Raw genomic sequence first — 19238 nt, forward strand, 5'->3', positions numbered from 1 at the left:
TGGAGTGTGCTGTCACGGCTGGGTCATACATGCACCGTCTGAGCACGTACTGTATCAGCAGGAGTCCGAAAGACAAGGGATTTCAGCGTTAAGGTCCTGCCTGCCTCAGGATTTGCGAATTGCTTACAATGGCGTTGGAAGTAGAGCATTCAGCTTCTTGCTCCTCAACTGTGCATCCTTTCCAGTCAACATTAGCAGAGGTGACATTAGGATTCGGTTGTAAGTAAATGTAAAGTCTTGGTTTGGTGTTCCTCATAAATGTAGGTTGCTGAGGTACTATCTTCTGCTTTATTTTTGTAAAGGCATATGTTTTTTATGCAAAAAATTGTATTGCATTGTAGATTCTGTACTTAACGTGGCAAATAGCCATAATTTCACAAACCTTCTTGTGTGGTGGGCAATATTCTTAACAAGCTTCCCATTACCATGACATGAGTGGAGCATACGTATTTGAAAACCTACAGCGTGTGCGTTTGTGAGGTCTGTAGCTGCGAGCTGAAAAACAAAAAGAACGGCTGATTCTAAAGTTATAAGAGAGTTTTTTTTTTTGATGCAGTCCCAGCTAATTTGCTTTCCTGAAGCCAGGGTAGATTAAATTGGGTTCTTGACCTTGGGTATGTGAACAGCAGATGCCTTGTCTAAATGACAGTTTTACAAAAAATGGGCATTACTGCTAACTCTGCCAATTCTGGACCTGAGGTGCTATCTGTGTGGAGTTTGTATGCTCTCCCTGAGTTTGCTCCGGTTTCCTTCCACAGCCCAGAAAACATACTGGTAGGTTAATTGGCTTTCTAGGAAACACAGTCTGAGTTTGTGTGTGCTTGTGTCTGCATGTGTGTGTGCCCTGTGATGGACTGGCGTCCCTTCCTGGATGCACGCAAGTATAAGTCTTGATAGGTGACAGTTCTTCTCAACTTCCAGACCTACGTTTGAGGTTCAAACTCAAAGAAGGCAGTTTCCAAAGAGTCCAAAAGACATAGAACAATTCTGCCTGCAGAACATGTCAAAAACTGTCAATAGTGCCAGAAATGTATAGCACACTACAGGTGATGTCCTGCCTGTGTAATCCCTGTGAGAGGAGAATTTTCAAAATACTAGCTACAGAGGTGTGAATAATTCTAACCTTCCTGTTTTCTGCACTAAAGTTATTTTGAAAGATGTGACTTAGAGGGCCGTGTGGTGGTACAGCTGGGCTCGGGGTCCGATTCCAGACCTGAGGTGCTATCTGCGTGGAGTTTGCATGTTCTCCCTATATTCCTGTGGGTTTCCTCCTACAGTCCAAAGACAGAATTGTCCCTGGTATGTCTGTGTCTGTAGGCATCCTGCGATGGACTGGTGTTCCCCCTTGTGCCCCTTGCTTGCCAACATAGTCTCTGGCTCCCTCACGCCCCTATAACCAGCTGAAGCAGTGAGAAAATGGATGGATGGATATGATTTTGAACCACGCAAGGCCATTAAGATCCCATGTTTATATCCTTCAGCAGGATGTACAGTATCTATACGAGAGGAGACACAAATAGATCCGGAGGGCACTGTATATGACATGCCAGCGACACAGAACACAATAACACCAAACAAATACACTGCCAGTCTCTACACACAAAGTTACTGCCAGAAATCCTATTAGCTCCTTTCTAAAGTATCCTCTTGGCCTTTTATATGGGGTACATACGGATCTGTGTGACAAGTCTGCTGACGCAACACTAATCCGTCTCCTATGTAGCACTGGGTGTCACTTAGCAGGACTAATCCTAACGGGAGTGTTGTCACAACAAAGCACTACTCCTAAAAAAAAAACAGAAGGCCTAAAGGTGTGGCTGTATGTACCAGCCACATTACAGCAGGTTTATCTGATTATCTGTTTTTGAAATGCTTGCACATTCCTGGCCTTATGGTCCAGAGAACTTTTCTTATTAAAAAAAAAACAAACATGTTCAACCATTTTCAATGCATCAGACAATTTAAGGACATGGCACTCCAAGGGATCAGACAACAAAATATTTTTTTTCTGCTTATTACGATTCACTTGAGCACTACAGAGAAATGTGAGGCATTTCTTTTTTCTTTGCTACAGTCTGTATTCTCTAATATATACAGCACGCAAGCATTTACAATAACAAATCAAACCTTGTTTTCATTTAACAAAGGATCTGACCGTATACATTTATGGAAAATGAGGTTGTACAGCATATGAACGCACAAATAATAAATGAAGAGTGTTTGTCTGCTTTTGAGTGAAAGATATCTCATAAGTTTATGTAGGCTCAACTTAACACATCCCTTAAATACCCACTGAGTGTTTTTAATGGATTTGGGAAAGGAGCAGACAGTAAACACTGACACATTCTGTTTAGATTTGGTCAGGCTTTTTGGACCTCCTAGCCTTCTTCATACAGCCTGACGGACCACAGTGGCAACCAACACGTCCGCCTGTGTGCTGGTGCTCAGATTGGCATGTGAGGACGAGGGCTATCAGCTGTTGTGCATTCCCCTGGGATTGTGACGCAGTAGGCCTGTGCCTTTCCTTATTTGGGCAGGCCTCTTTTCTGACACCAGGCCTCGCCGGGGCCTCTGTGAGTCATTCACACCCAACTCTCAGCCTCGGAGGAGTCTCTCATTCCTCTACCGGGAAAGAGTGACTCCGAATCCTGAGCGTCAACAGGAACTGCTAGCTAATGCTCGATTGACTACTGAATGGGCAGAAAGTATTTATAAATCACTGACTTCACCACAGTTGTCCTTGCTGCGCTGGCATTCCAGGCAGCCTGTCACCAGCATGTTTCACCCCAGCCTGGTTTCATCACAGGCACACAGACTGCTGAAGCAACCTTGTTCAGCTGGCCCCACTTCTGTAAGGTCTAATCTCCAACACCACAGCATTTACTCTCTGGGTATCTCAATCAGCCACAAGTAGTATGGATCTTTCTTCCTAAGATTTTCACTTCAGCCTCAAAAGTTGGATTTATACCGAACATATCAATTTGCTTTGGAACAATAATTTTGTTCTTTTGGTTTTTGACAGTCTTCCCCTTAGACTCGACAAATACAGGTAACTCACGTCACCGTCCATCTTTCAGATTCACGTGAGATACGTAAGGAAATGAATACCTTTACAACTGGTAGGTGAAGATAAATTGACTCCACTGGAGTCACCTGCACTGTTGACCCTGCAGTGCGACTTTTCAAACCACCAAAACAAGTTATGGCATTGGGCGCCACTGACAATAATGTAATATCTCCAAATGAAGAAGGATTTTGAATTTTTACTATTTAAAAAACAGGCTGTCCCAGGATGCAGCCAAAACAACAAAGGAAAAAAGCAGCAGAAGGGACGTCTGCCTTCTGTGACCTTTTAGATGAGGGTTCCTGCAGACCTGAGAGAGGAGTCTGATACTCTGTAGTCCCTTCAGTACAGATGCCCTCTGAGAGCACAGTGCATAGACTTATTGCTGCTGAGCTACTGCTGGGAAGGTCATGCTGCGGCATTTTCTACTGACCTACATGGATCAGTTTGAGTGTAACCCAAGTGTTTTGTCATTGCTTTGCTCTGGTAAGCCCTGGGTTGGACGTCAATCCATGTCATCATGTGAACCGCATTGACCGGCACAGTTGAAGTGTTAGAAATGTTTTTTTTTTTCTGTTCTAAATCTAGTGTGATGATGGAACTTGCAGCGTAGAATTGAAGTTGCTACAGCATGTAATAAAGCACAAAACGTAATATTAATGAATTATATATTAATTCAGTTTGATTTTGTACATATTGAAAGTAAAATGCATAAGATGATACCTTAAATACACCTCATAGTACGGATTAGGGGTATACTGTTTTAGTTCTCTTTTGTAATATCAATAATTCCTTCTCAGTACTCATACTGTACAGTTCATAAAAGTTCTACATTAGTGGGAGGACTGCTGTGGTTTAACCATTGAAGTCCTGAGCTCAGAGAGCAGGTCAGGACCTAAACCAGTGTCGTCACCAGTAGACTTTATTGCCATATGTATAAGTACATTGGAATCTTTATTCTCTTTGCTCAAGACAATCACAGTCCAGCAGACAACACAGTAAAACAGACAATACCACACAATGTAGACGGTACTTTACAAACTGAATCCATACTGTAATAACAAAAAAACAATAAATATATAGTACTGTAGCACATGGGTAACCATGCACAAAGTGCGTAGTGCAGACATGCATTGAGTCTGAGGCATTGCAGTTACTGTAGCTGCAGTAGGGTAGAAGCTGTTCTTGAGTCTAGTGGTCCTTGCTTTAACACTCGGTACTGCTTACCAGAGTTGGTTGGGATCCTGAATGATGGATTGGGCTTTATAGCGACAGCAATCTCACCGATTGATGGTAAATCATATCCCATAATCCTCTGTGCTGCTACCACAACCCTCTGCAGCACATCTTTGTCATGCATGGTAGTATTGCTGTACCACACCGTGATGCCACTGATGAGGACACTTTTTATGGTGCTGCGGTAAAAGTTCATGAACAGCCGTTTCCCCACACCGCATTTCTTGAAGCATCGCAGAAAGTGCAGGTGCTGTTGTGAGTGAAGTCTAGAGAATAATGGCTCCAGCCTAGGCTATCTTAGGCCTTAGGCATTTTTCCTCCTCAAAAGTCTTTCACCTAAAAGTGCCAAAATTCCTGTTAGAAAACAACCAATATGTGAAATGTGTTTGATTTAATAACCTACCAGAATGTCTATGCCCATTACTAAGAATATGAGAAAGGCTTCAAATTAAATGAGGCCATTCAACAGTTTCTAAAACTGAACATTTGCACTTAACTACATGTTTATTGAAGATAGCTGTTAAGCAGCCTTAATCCTAAAGCTCCCCTGAGCCTGCCACACTTTACTTTGAAGAAATCAAACGACAAATCCTTGTAGGATTTTTATACGGGAAAAGTGCAAACATGCTTTTTAATATTTATATATAACTTAAACAGTTTTATATAACAGCACAAAAATAATGAATTAACAGTTTCACAAGAATATAGTACTTTAGCTTAAAGTACTATAAAAATAAAGTAGTATTTTGTAATGGATATGTATCTTTTATTGAATGTCCTTATCTCAGCACTGAAGAGACCACACAATATGATTGGTACTGATTAACCCATTGCCTAACAGTCCAAAAGTGAAATTTCTGCCAGATTTCTCAGTGATTCTGTGAAGTAGACTTGCCTTCGCTGTGTGCGGGGTGAAGACCACCTAACTGTACATAATTAAACAGAGCCTCCTGTCTGCCTGTTTGGGTTCAGCAGATGTAAACAGACACTTGGACGATACTATAATGCCTTTTAATGGAGTCTTCAGTCTGCTGCTTGGCTTCACAGATGATGTAAGAGAGCTTCTGACTTGGTAATACCGTTTGCTTCAGCCGTACAATGTTTATATTTTAAGATGGTCAAGACATGTTCTGGGAATCATCATCAATTTTCCCGAGGTTATAAATTGCATGCTAATTTCGGTGGCTGCTTGTCTAATGAAGAATTTCTTCCTTGTATGGAGATACACGAAAAAATGGAAAGTGGATACACTTAAAAAGACCTTCTGCCTATAGTCGGTTCTTAGTTCTAGATGTATTCATGTAAAGACTTTACAGATGGATTGAAAAGCTAAACTAGGGATCAATTACAAAGCACCCAGTGTGTCAGAAAATCAGGGAAGTAACTGAAATTTTTCCCCACTGTATTTGTTGTTTGAGCCATTTCTTTAAGGCTGAGAAAACACTGATTTAATTGAATTGTTTCATGTCATGGTCACATTTTTACACATTTTGCTAAATAAGCATTCGTTATTGTTTTATTTCTTCCCCACATATTTATATATCTTGAAGGATCTATGTAAACACTCAAATCACATGTGGCCCTCCTGCAGCTCAGATTCACACATCTCATTTGCACAGCGTACATTCCTGCTTCCTGTATGGATCACAACTATCAAGCCTTTTTTAATCCCCATGTTACTAGTCCTGTTTTTGACACTCCCCTCTTCTGTGTATCATGACTCGTTCACCAGTTATGCCAGAATCTAAATCACTGATACAGATCGGAAAGTCCGATGAGTCAAGAATGAATCCGTACACCATGGTTTACATCGGCGTAGTTTGTGGTTGTGCCCCTGAAGTATAAATGTTATTACTTGTTCATTAACCAGATCTCTACGCATGTGCATACAGTACATTACCTTGGGTTTCTATAACTTCTGATCTAAGAATTAAACCCCTTTTTTATGAGAGACTTTATCAAAGGCTTTCTAGAAAGCTTTAATCTTATCAACTGTGCCCGGCCAGCAGCCATATCACCCTGCAACTCACACCTGGCAACCCACTGAAGCTCAGCAGGTGTGAGCCTGGTCAGTACCTGGATGGGAGACCTCCTGGGAAAAACTAAGGTTGCTGCTGGAAGAGGTGTTAGTGGGGCCAGCAGGGGGCGCTCACCCTGCGGCTCATGTGGGTCCTAAAGCCCCAGTATAGTGACGGGGACACTATACTGTAAACAGGCGCCGTCCTTCGGATGAGACATAAAACCGAGGTCCTGACTCTCTGTGGTAATTAAAAATCCCAGGGCGTTCCTCGAAAAGAGTAGGGGTGTAACCTCGGCGTCCTGGCCAAATTTCCCATCGGCCTTTATCAATCATGGCCTCCTAACAATCCCCCTCTATGAATTGGCTTCTTTGCTCTGTTCTCCTCCCCACTGATAGCTGATGTGTGGTGAGCGTTCTGGCGCACTATGGCTGCCGTCGCATCATCCAGGTGGATGCTTCACATTGGTGGTGGTGGAGGGGAGTCCCCATTACCTGTAAAGCGCTTTGAGTGGAGTGTCCAGAAAAGCGCTATATAAGTGTAAGCAATTATTATTATTATTATTATTATTATTATTATTAACTGTTCTTGTTACTTGTTTGAAGAACTCTACTAAATTAGTTAAACAGATCTTGCCCTTTCTAAAAATCCAGAGATGCATGCCTCTTTAAAGGTCATTATTTTGTAAGTTTTCATTTTTTAGTTAGAACCGTTTTTGCCAGTTACTGTATGTTAGCAAGAATACTGATTGGTCTGCAGTTTCGCGGTTCATTTCTGTCTCCCTTTTATGAATTGGTGTTAGATTTGCAACTCTTCCATTTGTGAGTACTACTGCCATTTTTAGTGACAGCTGAAATATTCTAGCTGGGAGCTATAAATAACCCCTTGTTGCGCTGCATGTTTTTGCTGCTTGCTGTCTGTTAGCTGTTCTGTTCAGTTCTACTAGTTTACTATATCAGCTGTGCCTGTAGCTCAGTATACTATATGCTATATGCTATAAACATTCTCTTCCTACTGATTTTTCCAACATCTCCCCATTAAACAATTTAGGCAACATTTTCCTATACTTATAACAATAATAATAATAATAATACTTTATTTTATATAGCACCTTTAAAGGTGGCTTCTCAAAGCGCTTTATAGGATGACTATATATATATAGAGGAGACCTTGAATGGTGGTACTAAGAAAAGCAGAGGGGTGAAGAATGGAACCAGTTGAGTAAAGGCTTTTCTGAAGAAGAGGGTTTTGAGTCTGGAGTTTAGAGAAGGTGACTCTCTGATATCCTTGGGGAGAGAGTTCCAGAGCTTGGTGGCATAACAGGAGAAGGCCCTGTCACCCATACAATGTAGACGGGCTTGGGGGACAGTAAGGAGAGCAGAATTAGAAGAGACATTTTTTCAGCCTTTAGAATTTTGGAGTATAAAAATCCTCCTGCTGTTGACTGTGAACCCAGGACTCTCTGCCACTGTTCATTGCTTGTGAGGTGAGGTTCATGCCCTCGTGGTCTGTTTTCTTTTTAAATTCTGCACACTACTGTTGCACTAAAGCTTTAGAGATTTAAAGTATACATCAATAATTCCTACCAGCTACCTTATAACGGTCTCGCTTGCACAACGGGTCTTTTGACATTTATCATGTTTCTCAATTCAATAGTAAAATTCAAAGTGCAAAGGGAAGCTGAATTCTGTACTTGTTAACATCTTAGTCTGCCTTGCTGTTGAAGATAATCCATGTTATCTACTCAATGTTCTAAGTTTATAAACAGAATATTGATAAACCATATTGTAAATAATAGTTGACTAGTGTGGAGAAATGGGGTTCAGCATGAAAAAATGCATTCACCTGAAAACATCACATTCAAGAACTCTTATCCCAATTCAGGACCATAGTGGCCCATAGCAGTGCCAGATTTCCCATTAGTCACTGTAGGCACAGTGCCTAGGGCCTATGAAATGTTAAGGGCCTACGAAGGAGGGAAACACTAGTGACTCCATGCTTGTGATCGACTCTAGGTGCTCCAAATCAATAACCATACTCTATCTTGCAGCTGTTCTAGAAACTAGAAGTATCGAAGTGATGGTCGCTCGACTCTCTCCATCGATCACGTGGTATAGCATTAGAATAGTTTAAAGTGCATCATGTCAATCCACGTCATTCAATTGGCATTTATCCCTCTTTTTGCAGATTTCGGAGTGAAAGTGCCTAGGGCGTGGCCCAGAGCCTATCCTGGGAAACATTGGGCATTAGGGATGGGACACAGACATAGGGATAGAGACAAACACACACAAATTTTACAGAAGCCCAATTAACCTGCCAGCATGGATTTGGACTGAGAGGGGAGACCAGATCATCTGGAGGAAACCCGTGGAAACAGGGGGGGAACATATTAACTCCACAGATAGCACCCCAGAAATTGAGCCCAGGGTCCCAGCACTGTGAGGAAGCAATGCTAAACACTGTGGCACAAAATGAATTAGTAAAATGAAGATAGAAAGATTTGTGACAGATATTGCTTTGTGTGTATCAGGTACTGTAAGTACCTGGAAAATAAAAAAAGTAAAATGGTACAGAATTACTAGACCTGCTGTAGAATATATTAATCACTGTTATTAAGTGCTGAACATATCTACACTATTCCTGTATGGCGGTTAGGTGGCTCTGTGGCTCAGGATCTGCGCCTGTGACTGGAAGGTTGCTGGTTCGTGTCCCGCAGCCGGGAGAGGAATCCTACTCCGTTGGGACCCTGAGCAAGTCCCTTAACCCCAACTGCTCCAGGGGTGCCATATAAATGGCTGACCCTGCGCTCTGACCCCAAGCTTCCCTCTCCCTGTCTGTGTGTCTCATGGAGAGCAAGCTGGGGTATGCGAAAAGACCAATTCCTAATACAAGAAATTGTATATGGCCAATGAAGTGATCTTATCTCTCTTAAAACTGCTGCACCTTCTTGCACAATTCAGGGTGCCTGTGCTTTTGGCATAGATCTACTATTTTGTGGTCTTTATGTTTCAGCAGTTTTTCATGGCCATGTTGATCAGGGGAAAAAAATTAAAACAATGGAAGAAGTGTAAAGTCTATAAAAGTCATATTTTCCAGTTCCTAACTGACTTGAATCTGCTATGAATTAAACTCTCTTTGCAAGGTGGTGTAGTCAGTCTGGAATAATACTTAGTTTCCATTACCAAGAGAGGAAATTTCCTTCAGCGCTGCAGCCATATAAAATATTGAAATTAGCATTAGTTTAATTTTCTGAAAAGCTGTTATTTAAGAGGAACATGCAGTGGGGGGACACAAAACTTCTTAAGTGTATACAGTATAGGGAATCAAAAGTCAAACCAATACTTTCCTTTCACAATAACGACTGAACTCAACAGATCAAACAGCTTCCACTTTGCAGATGTGACCACATCGTCATACACACTGTAGAAGCTGTCAATCAGGGGTATTAGGGCAGAGGGTGAGTGGACTAATTCTACAACCAGCCTGTGAGGATGTGAACACAAAGACGCAGTTAATCCTTTTGCGAATACTCAGTCCGTAAGCATTAGGTGCTGTGTGTAGCAGTAGGGCTAAGTGATTCCTGGATTCTACACAGGTCTGGTGCTGCTCTCAAGCAAGAACAAGGTCAGCCAACAGACAGAAAAGAGCACAGATACAGTACCTAAAACTTGAGACACTTGCCTAGTCTACACCCTGGGGGTTATTCAGGAAACTGGAGATTAGAAGAAAGTTGTATAATCTAATACCACGGTTAATATTTAATACGTAGTTATTAATTATTATTTAGCTTTATTTAGAAATAAGTGATCCTGCAAGTTCATTTCTAACCAGTTTTGTTTATGGCCTTATTTTCTGACAGAAAAAAAGTATTTTGTTATCTGATTAATCAAAGTGAAATTTCATTACCATGAGCCAGAATTGTAAGCAAGACCTGTATTGTGATTGCCAGGCAGGGGGTGTCTCAATACACAGCACTTTGAATGAACTAGTCAACTGAAAATGTCTGCTTCGTTTAAGAAAGGGACTAATTATTAGCATGTATTTTTTTTCTGTTCTACCTAAGGAAGTTATTGATTTTGTTGTTTTTCCCTTTGGTTTGCATTGTGCAGATGAAGCCAGTCATCTTGGTGCACCTCACCCCACAGTGGCTGCAGAGTCGATATGTTAATGCTATTAAAATGTATTACGTCAAATAATTTAAATTAATAATATTCTACTATTTTTCTGGGAGAGCAGTATCTGATAAAAAAACATCTGAAAGGTACATACAGTATATAAGCCCATTTCTTTGGTCAAGGAACAGCTAAACACACCGATGAGCCCATGGCTGCTGATTTTGCACTTTTATACACAAAGCAGAATTAGAGGTTTGTTTAGTTTTCTAGCATTGTCAAATGTCAGTCCAATGTTGGTCGAAACAAATTAATATTCATATAGATGGATCAAATTCTGCTCACTAGGAAACTTCTGCTACCAGAAGATGCACGTTCAAGCTAGCTCTAAATATGGGGTCGACCTGGACTCTGCATGAGTTAGAAGAAGGCTGAATTTGGAATAAACAGAACTGGATATTTATGTATGACAGGACGCCGAGGAGTCAGATAAAGAACGGTGCTGTTCCAAACATGTGAGAGCAACTACTGTTCGGACTTTGCCAGCACGTTCAATAAAGAAACACTTTGTTTCAGTCCATGCGGTATATTTACAGTCTGGCTGCTGCACCGCAGGTTCAAGGGATCACCTCGGTCCCGGATTTCTCCGTGGTTCCCCTTGTTTCTATGGCTCTGCGTGTCGCCAGAGCAACTGGCGTCTGTGCCTGTAGGCCGGGAGCTAGAGACTTCCATTAAGCGATCGTTGTTCTGGAGCTCCATCCTCCTCTCCAGCGTCACACAAAATCCTTTGTCCCAGAAATCTGCTGCTCCGCTGCACGGAAACCCTGGAGCCGAGCCAAGCTCGCATTTCTGCACTCAACCACCCCCCCCCGGCTTCTCGAGGCCCCACTCACCTGGAGGCGGCGATCTCTGCCTTCTGCTTGGCGATAGCGGCCGCCCTCTGCGCGCCCTCCACGCTGCGGTCCACCTTCTGCCGGATCTTGCTGCTCTTGAGGGGGATCACCCGCTTCTTCATGCCCTTCACCAGCATGTTGTTCCTGTACTTGCCCTCCTCCTTCCGGCCCTCGGGGAAGGTGGTGCAGCCGTAGCCGTGCCGCTGGTTGTCCAGCCACTCGCCCTCGTACTTCAGGCCGCTGGAGCGCTCGCTCACGCCGTAGCCCGAGCGCTTGTCGTTCTTCCACTCGCCCATGTACGTCTCGGTGGTGGTGGCGTCGATGTCGGACTCCACCGGCGGGAAGTCCTCGCCCCCCTCCGTCTCCTCCCCCAGGCTGAGGGTGGAGTTGGCGTCGCTGGCCGCCGAGCTCAGGCCCGACTCGCTCTTGAGGAAGCTCACCTTGCTCTTCTGGCTGGACAGGGAGGCGCGCGACTCCGACTTCTTCAGCTTGCCCAGCAGGGAGCCCCGGCGGAACAGGCCCTTCTTCTTGGGCTTGGGGGCCTCGGGGTCCACGTGGAGCGTCAGGGCGAAGCCGCCGCGGGTGGGGTTGGCCGAGGGTGGGCTCAGGGGCGTCTCCTGGCCGGCCGCGTTGGTGGCGGTGATGAGCGGGACGTCCTGCTGCAGCAGGGTGCCGTTGCTGTGCTCGCTGCGCAGGGAGGTGAGGGAGGTGCGCAGGGGAGAGCGCACCACCGCCGCCATCCCGTAGGGGACGCTCTGGCGCACCCCGTAACCGTGGCGCATGCCGCCCGTGAACTGTCCTTGGTAAGTGCCTGAAAGAGACCCAGAGGAATATAATGGCATTGCACATGCGTGCAGAGTAACAGGTATCAGTTACAGTCTATACAGATATCACGGCTAAGAATCTGGACTTGAGTTCATTGCAGTAATTTACTGTGTGATAAATTCCAACCATGCTGGTACATGGCAATAATTAACACTGAAATACTTTGGGTACAGCGCAAAGGACTGTGGATTTCTTTGTCAATGACGTCGGTCACAAGAGGAAAACTCTCCAGACTCGTATGAATCTTCCAAGTTCTTGGCGGCAACGCAAGAACGGAGCCAAGACCATGTGTAACACGAAAAAGAGAAGGCACCACCTTGCCTCAGAATGTGACTTCTCCTTTTGAAATTAACAAGGGCAAAGATGTGGTGGCACGACTCGTGACAAAGCGAAATGCCATTGTTCCCGTATGCGAAAATATTGTTTCTAGAGAGCCCCTGAGTAAGAAAGCAGCCTCCAAGATGTGGACTTTATCAAATGAAGAAATACACTCTATTATGGCCTATTTAATGTTAGTACACCAAAGGGACGAAATGCAAATTGCGGTTTGACCTAATACTCAAACAAAAATAGTGCCATCACATCAATTATTTAAGCTGGTACATCTCAGAGGCTATATAAACTATGGCACAAAAATGCTCCATTAATTGTGAAACGCAGATTTCGCAGATCCTAATGATAATAATAATAATTGCTTACATTTATATAGCGCTTTTCTGGATACTCCACTCAAAGCGTTTTACAGATAATGGGGACTCCCCACCACCACCACCAATGTGCAGCCCCACCTGGATGATGCAACGGCAGCCATAGTGCGCCAGAACGCTCACCACACATCAGCTATCAGTGAGGAGGAGAGCAGAGTATTGCCTGACTGTCCCCAACTATCAAAAAGAACCTCATATCCACCCCAGAGGAGCTCAAGAAAGATTTTGCTTAATTATTTAATTAATTTAATTTAGAAAATGCATCCATTTCTGGAGACAAGAAGTACTTTCATCTCAAATAACTCTCTCCTTTCAAGATCAGTTAGAAAGAAAACTTCTCCACCTTGAGCTGGACGTTCTACAACCCACAGTTTATTGGACAGCATACGTCTTAATTTGAAAATGCTTGGTCAAAGTTATGGGGATCTGATGATTACAAGTTGGCTACAACGCCTGCAGGCTTGTGGATCACTTCAAACCCCCTAAGACCCATTTTGAGATCATAAAACTTCAAAGTACAAAACTAATAACACAAGAGAGCCATTTTATAGCCTGTAATTAGATGTACTGTATGCTGCATGCCCACAAGGTCTCCAATGCAGTATATGTACTGTAATTGTTTTACAAATACAATCTATATTAACACATCTGGTCTTTAAATCAGTGTGAGCAGGGAGCATTATAAAGGGGGATAACAGCACATTGGTACAGGACTGTACTCAGGTAAACAACAAACTACATATTTACCTGTTTTCAATATTGGGACTTACTGTATAGGACAATTTGACCTTCATAGCTTCACACAACGTTGTCAAGAAACCCTTATAACCTTTCAAAACATTAAACAATTTTTGACTAACAGAGCCTGGAACCAAGTAAAGACAGTCACTACAGCAGTTTTAAGGGCTCTGGTATTTTCAACTGGAACTGAAAGCAGAACGTACTGTAAGGGAGCATGAGGATTTTGAAGTCAATACAAAACCTGACAGGAAACCAGTGCAAGGACTCCAGGACAGGAGTAATGCCATCACTCACACATGATCTGAACAGGATTCTGGTGGCCAAATTCTAGACGTACAGAAGTTTGTTCAGCATGGATTGAGGTAGCCCAATGAATAGGACTTCCGGAGAAGTCAAATATGTTGACCGGATTTTCAGCTACTGCCAGAGACAACATAGGACAGAGTCTGCTGATATTTCAGAGAAGAATGATGAACTTACAAAATTTTACACATGTGGGTTCAATGTCAAGCCTGGATCAAATATCACCTCCAGGTTTTTCAATATAAATATAAATTCAGAAATTCATCCACAGATGAAGGAAGTAAGCTGTGTGTGTGTGGTGTGGAACTGTAGGCAGTAAGGTGTGTGTGTGTGTTGGGTGGAACTGTAGGCAGTAAGGTGTGTGTGTGTGGTGTGGAACTGTAGGCAGTAAGGTGTGTGTGTGTGTTGGGTGGAACTGTAGGCAGTAAGGTGTGTGTGTGTGGGGTGGAAGTGTAGGCAGTAAGGTGTGTGTGTGGTGTGGAACTGTAGGCAGTAAGGTGTGTGTGTGTGTGGTGTGGAACTGTAGGCAGTAAGGTGTGTGTGTGGGGTGGAAGTGTAGACAGTAAGGTGTGTGTGTGGTGTGGAACTGTAGGCATTAAGGTGTGTGTGTGTGTGTGTGGGGTGGAACTGTAGGCATTAAGGTGTGTGTGTGTGTGGGGTGGAACTGTAGGCAGTAAGGTGTGTGTGTGTGTGGGGTGGAACTGTAGGCAGTAAGGTGTGTGTGTGTGTGGGGTGGAACTGTAGGCAGTAAGGTGTGTGTGTGTGTTGGGTGGAACTGTAGGCAGTAAGGTGTGTGTGTGTGGGGTGGAACTGTAGGCAGTAAGGTGTGTGTGTGTGGGGTGGAACTGTAGGCAGTAAGGTGTGTGTGTGTGGGGTGGAACTGTAGGCAGTAAGGTGTGTGTGTGTGGTGGAACTGTAGGCAGTAAGGTGTGTGTGTGTGGTGTGGAACTGTAGGCAGGAAGGTGTGTGTGTGTGGGGTGGAACTGTAGGCAGTAAGGTGTGTGTGTGGGGTGGAACTGTAGGCAGTAAGGTGTGTGTGTATGGGGTGGAACTGTAGGCAGTAAGGTGTGTGTGTATGGGGTGGAACTGTAGGCACTAAGGTGTGTGTGTGTGTGGTGGAACTGTAGGCAGTAAGGTGTGTGTGTGGGGTGGAACTGTAGGCAGTAAGGTGTGTGTGTGGTGGAACTGTAGGCAGTAAGGTGTGTGTGTGTGGGGTGGAACTGTAGGCAGTAAGGTGTGTGTGTGTGGTGTGGAACTGTAGGCAGTAAGGTGTGTGTGTGTGGGTTGGAACTGTAGGCAGTAAGGTGTGTGTGTGTGTGTGGTGGAACTGTAGGCAGTAAGGTGTGTCTGTGTGGGGTGGAACTGTAGGCAGTAAGGTGTGTGTGTGGGGTGGAACTGTAGGCAGTAAGGTGTGTGTGTGTGTGGTGGAACTGTAGGCAGTAAGGTGTGTGTGTGTGGGGTGGAACTGTAGGCAGTAAGGTGTGTGTGTGTGTGGTGGAACTGTAGGCAGTAAGGTGTGTGTGTGTGGTGTGGAACTGTAGGCAGTAAGGTGTGTGTGTGTGGTGGAACTGTAGGCAGTAAGGTGTGTGTGTGTGGTGTGGAACTGTAGGCAGTAAGGTGTGTGTGTGTGGGGGGGGTGGAACTGTAGGCAGTAAGGTGTGTGTGTGTGTGGTGGAACTGTAGGCAGTAAGGTGTGTGTGTGTGGGGTGGAACTGTAGGCAGTAAGGTGTGTGTGTGTGTGTGGTGTGGAACTGTAGGCAGTAAGGTGTGTGTGTGGGGTGGAACTGTAGGCAGTAAGGTGTGTGTGTGTGGGGTGGAACTGTAGGCAGTAAGGTGTGTGTGTGTGTGGGGTGGAACTGTAGGCAGTAAGGTGTGTGTGTGTTAGGTGGAACTGTAGGCAGTAAGGTGTGTGTGTGGGGTGGAACTGTAGGCAGTAAGATGTGTGTGTGTGTGGTGTGGAACTGTAGGCAGTAAGGTGTGTGTGTGTGGGGTGGAACTGTAGGCAGTAAGGTGTGTGTGTGTGGTGTGGAACTGTAGGCAGTAAGGTGTGTGTGTGTGGGGTGGAACTGTAGGCAGTAAGGTGTGTGTGTGGGGTGGAACTGTAGGCAGTAAGGTGTGTGTGTGTGTGGTGGAACTGTAGGCAGTAAGGTGTGTGTGTGGGGTGGAACTGTAGGCAGTAAGGTGTGTGTGTGGTGGAACTGTAGGCAGTAAGGTGTGTGTGTGTGTGGTGGAACTGTAGGCAGTAAGGTGTGTGTGTGTGTGGTGGAACTGTAGGCAGTAAGGTGTGTGTGTGTGGTGGAACTGTAGGCAGTAAGGTGTGTGTGTGTGTGTTGGGTGGAACTGTAGGCAGTAAGGTGTGTGTGTGGGGTGGAACTGTAGGCAGTAAGGTGTGTGTGTGGTGGAACTGTAGGCAGTAAGGTGTGTGTGTGTGGTGGAACTGTAGGCAGTAAGGTGTGTGTGTGTGTGTGGTGTGGAACTGTAGGCAGTAAGGTGTGTGTGTGTGTGGTGGAACTGTAGGCAGTAAGGTGTGTGTGTGTGGGGTGGAACTGTAGGCAGTAATGTGTGTGTGTGGGGTGGAACTGTAGGCAGTAAGGTGTGTGTGTGTGGGGTGGAACTGTAGGCAGTAAGGTGTGTGTGTGGGGGGTAGAACTGTAGGCAGTAAGGTGTGTGTGTGTGGTGGAACTGTAGGCAGTAAGGTGTGTGTGTGTGGTGGAACTGTAGGCAGTAAGGTGTGTGTGTGTGGGGTGGAACTGTAGGCAGTAAGGTGTGTGTGTGTGTGTGTGGGGTGGAACTGTAGGCAGTAAGGTGTGTGTGTGTGGTGTGGAACTGTAGGCAGTAAGGTGTGTGTGTGTGTTGGGTGGAACTGTAGGCAGTAAGGTGTGTGTGTATGGGGTGGAACTGTAGGCAGTAAGGTGTGTGTGTGTGGGGTGGAACTGTAGGCAGTAAGGTGTGTGTGTGGGGGGTGGAACTGTAGGCAGTAAGGTGTGTGTGTGTGGGGTGGAACTGTAGGCAGTAAGGTGTGTGTGTGTGTGTGGGGTGGAACTGTAGGCAGTAAGGTGTGTGTGTGTGGTGTGGAACTGTAGGCAGTAAGGTGTGTGTGTGTGGGGTGGAACTGTAGGCAGTAAGGTGTGTGTGTGGGGTGGAACTGTAGGCAGTAAGGTGTGTGTGTATGGGGTGGAACTGTAGGCAGTAAGGTGTGTGTGTGTGTGGTGGAACTGTAGGCAGTAAGGTGTGTGTGTGGGGTGGAACTGTAGGCAGTAAGGTGTGTGTGTGGTGGAACTGTAGGCAGTAAGGTGTGTGTGTGTGTGGTGGAACTGTAGGCAGTAAGGTGTGTGTGTGTGGTGTGGAACTGTAGGCAGTAAGGTGTGTGTGTGTGGGGTGGAACTGTAGGCAGTAAGGTGTGTGTGTGTGTGTGGTGTGGAACTGTAGGCAGTAAGGTGTGTGTGTGTGTGGTGGAACTGTAGGCAGTAAGGTGTGTGTGTGTGGGGTGGAACTGTAGGCAGTAATGTGTGTGTGTGGGGTGGAACTGTAGGCAGTAAGGTGTGTGTGTGTGGGGTGGAACTGTAGGCAGTAAGGTGTGTGTGTGGGGGGTGGAACTGTAGGCAGTAAGGTGTGTGTGTGTGTGGTGGAACTGTAGGCAGTAAGGTGTGTGTGTGTGGTGTGGAACTGTAGGCAGTAAGGTGTGTGTGTGTGGTGGAACTGTAGGCAGTAAGGTGTGTGTGTGTGGGGTGGAACTGTAGGCAGTAAGGTGTGTGTGTGTGGGGTGGAACTGTAGGCACTAAGGTGTGTGTGTGTGGTGTGGAACTGTAGGCAGTAAGGTGTGTGTGTGTGTGGTGGAACTGTAGGCAGTAAGGTGTGTGTGTGTGGTGTGGAACTGTAGGCAGTAAGGTGTGTGTGTGTGGTGGAACTGTAGGCAGTAAGGTGTGTGTGTGTGGGGTGGAACTGTAGGCAGTAAGGTGTGTGTGTGTGGGGTGGAACTGTAGGCACTAAGGTGTGTGTGTGTGGTGTGGAACTGTAGGCAGTAAGGTGTGTGTGTGTGGGGTGGAACTGTAGGCAGTAAGGTGTGTGTGTGTGGTGTGGAACTGTAGGCAGTAAGGTGTGTGTGTGTGGTGTGGAACTGTAGGCAGTAAGGTGTGTGTGTGTGTGTGGTGTGGAACTGTAGGCAGTAAGGTGTGTGTGTGTGTGGTGTGGAACTGTAGGCAGTAAGGTGTGTGTGTGTGGGGTGGAACTGTAGGCAGTAAGGTGTGTGTGTGTGGTGGAACTGTAGGCAGTAAGGTGTGTGTGTGTGTGTTGGGTGGAACTGTAGGCAGTAAGGTGTGTCTGTGTGTGGTGGAACTGTAGGCAGTAAGGTGTGTGTGTGTGTGTGTGTGTGTGTGTGTTGGGTGGAACTGTAGGCAGTAAGGTGTGTGTGTGTTGGGTGGAACTGTAGGCAGTAAGGTGTGTGTGTGTTGGGTGGAACTGTAGGCAGTAAGGTGTGTGTGTGTTGGGTGGAACTGTAGGCACTAAGGTGTGTGTGTGTGTTGGGTGGAACTGTAGGCAGTAAGGTGTGTGTGTGTTGGGTGGAACTGTAGGCACTAAGGTGTGTGTGTGAAACCAGGGATTCACAAGACCCTTGGCCTGATTTTATTAATCTAGCATCAAATGTGGGTTTAGAATTAGTGACTGTCAGATGGGTTATATTTTTATCTAGGCAGTTTTCTGCAATATACTTTAAAATATATAAAAGTAAAGTTTTATATAAGTATATAAAGTATATAAAAGTACACATATTTTAAAAGCTTAGAGAATCCTCATCATGACCAAATGCTACCTTAAATGATAAATGAGTAATATTTTTTCTCCATTAAAAGTTGAATGTCTCCCCTGGCAAGATTCAAAGACAGAAGTTGTATATATCTTTTTTTTGTTAGTCTTAAAAAGGATAACAAATGTAAACATTTTCACCATTCAGAAGTAAGTTAAACTATACTATACAGTCTATTCTGTTCCATAATTAGCAGGATATTGCTGTGAACATTCTAATCCTCCAGCTTTATTGCTGGTGTAATTTAGGAACAATACACATGACTAGTGTGTAATGACATACTGTATTTCTGGAGGCAGCATGAACTGATTCCTATAACTCAAAATTGTTGCTGTGTAGTTCATGGTTAGGCTTGAGGCACATACAGTATGAGCCTGATGTCCAGCTCGCCAGATCCAAGTTAAGCAGGACAGGATAACATTGCCTTCTATACAATTATCCCTAGTGCTTTCTGCAGCTCAGAAGACCTGTGTGAAGTATATTCTGTAGACAGGAAGAAAGAATTTAAACAGTATAAAAAAGCATCCACAAAGTA

The 19238-nt window shown here is 44.8% G+C and overlaps 1 protein-coding gene across 1 annotated transcript in view; it reads right to left on the reverse strand.

Annotated features, from left to right (window-relative positions):
• Window positions 1–19238, reverse strand: part of jph2 (junctophilin 2) — a 47249-nt gene that overhangs the window by 22301 nt on the left and 5710 nt on the right. Inside the window, exon 2 of the mRNA XM_006639466.3 lies at window positions 11324–12134. Coding sequence (XP_006639529.2) covers window positions 11324–12134 — 811 coding nt within the window. The remainder of the gene's footprint in view (window positions 1–11323; window positions 12135–19238) is intronic.

The sequence above is a fragment of the Lepisosteus oculatus genome, chromosome 16 (assembly GCF_040954835.1).
Source record: "Lepisosteus oculatus isolate fLepOcu1 chromosome 16, fLepOcu1.hap2, whole genome shotgun sequence".
In the NCBI taxonomy this organism is placed as follows: Eukaryota; Metazoa; Chordata; class Actinopteri; order Semionotiformes; family Lepisosteidae; genus Lepisosteus; species Lepisosteus oculatus.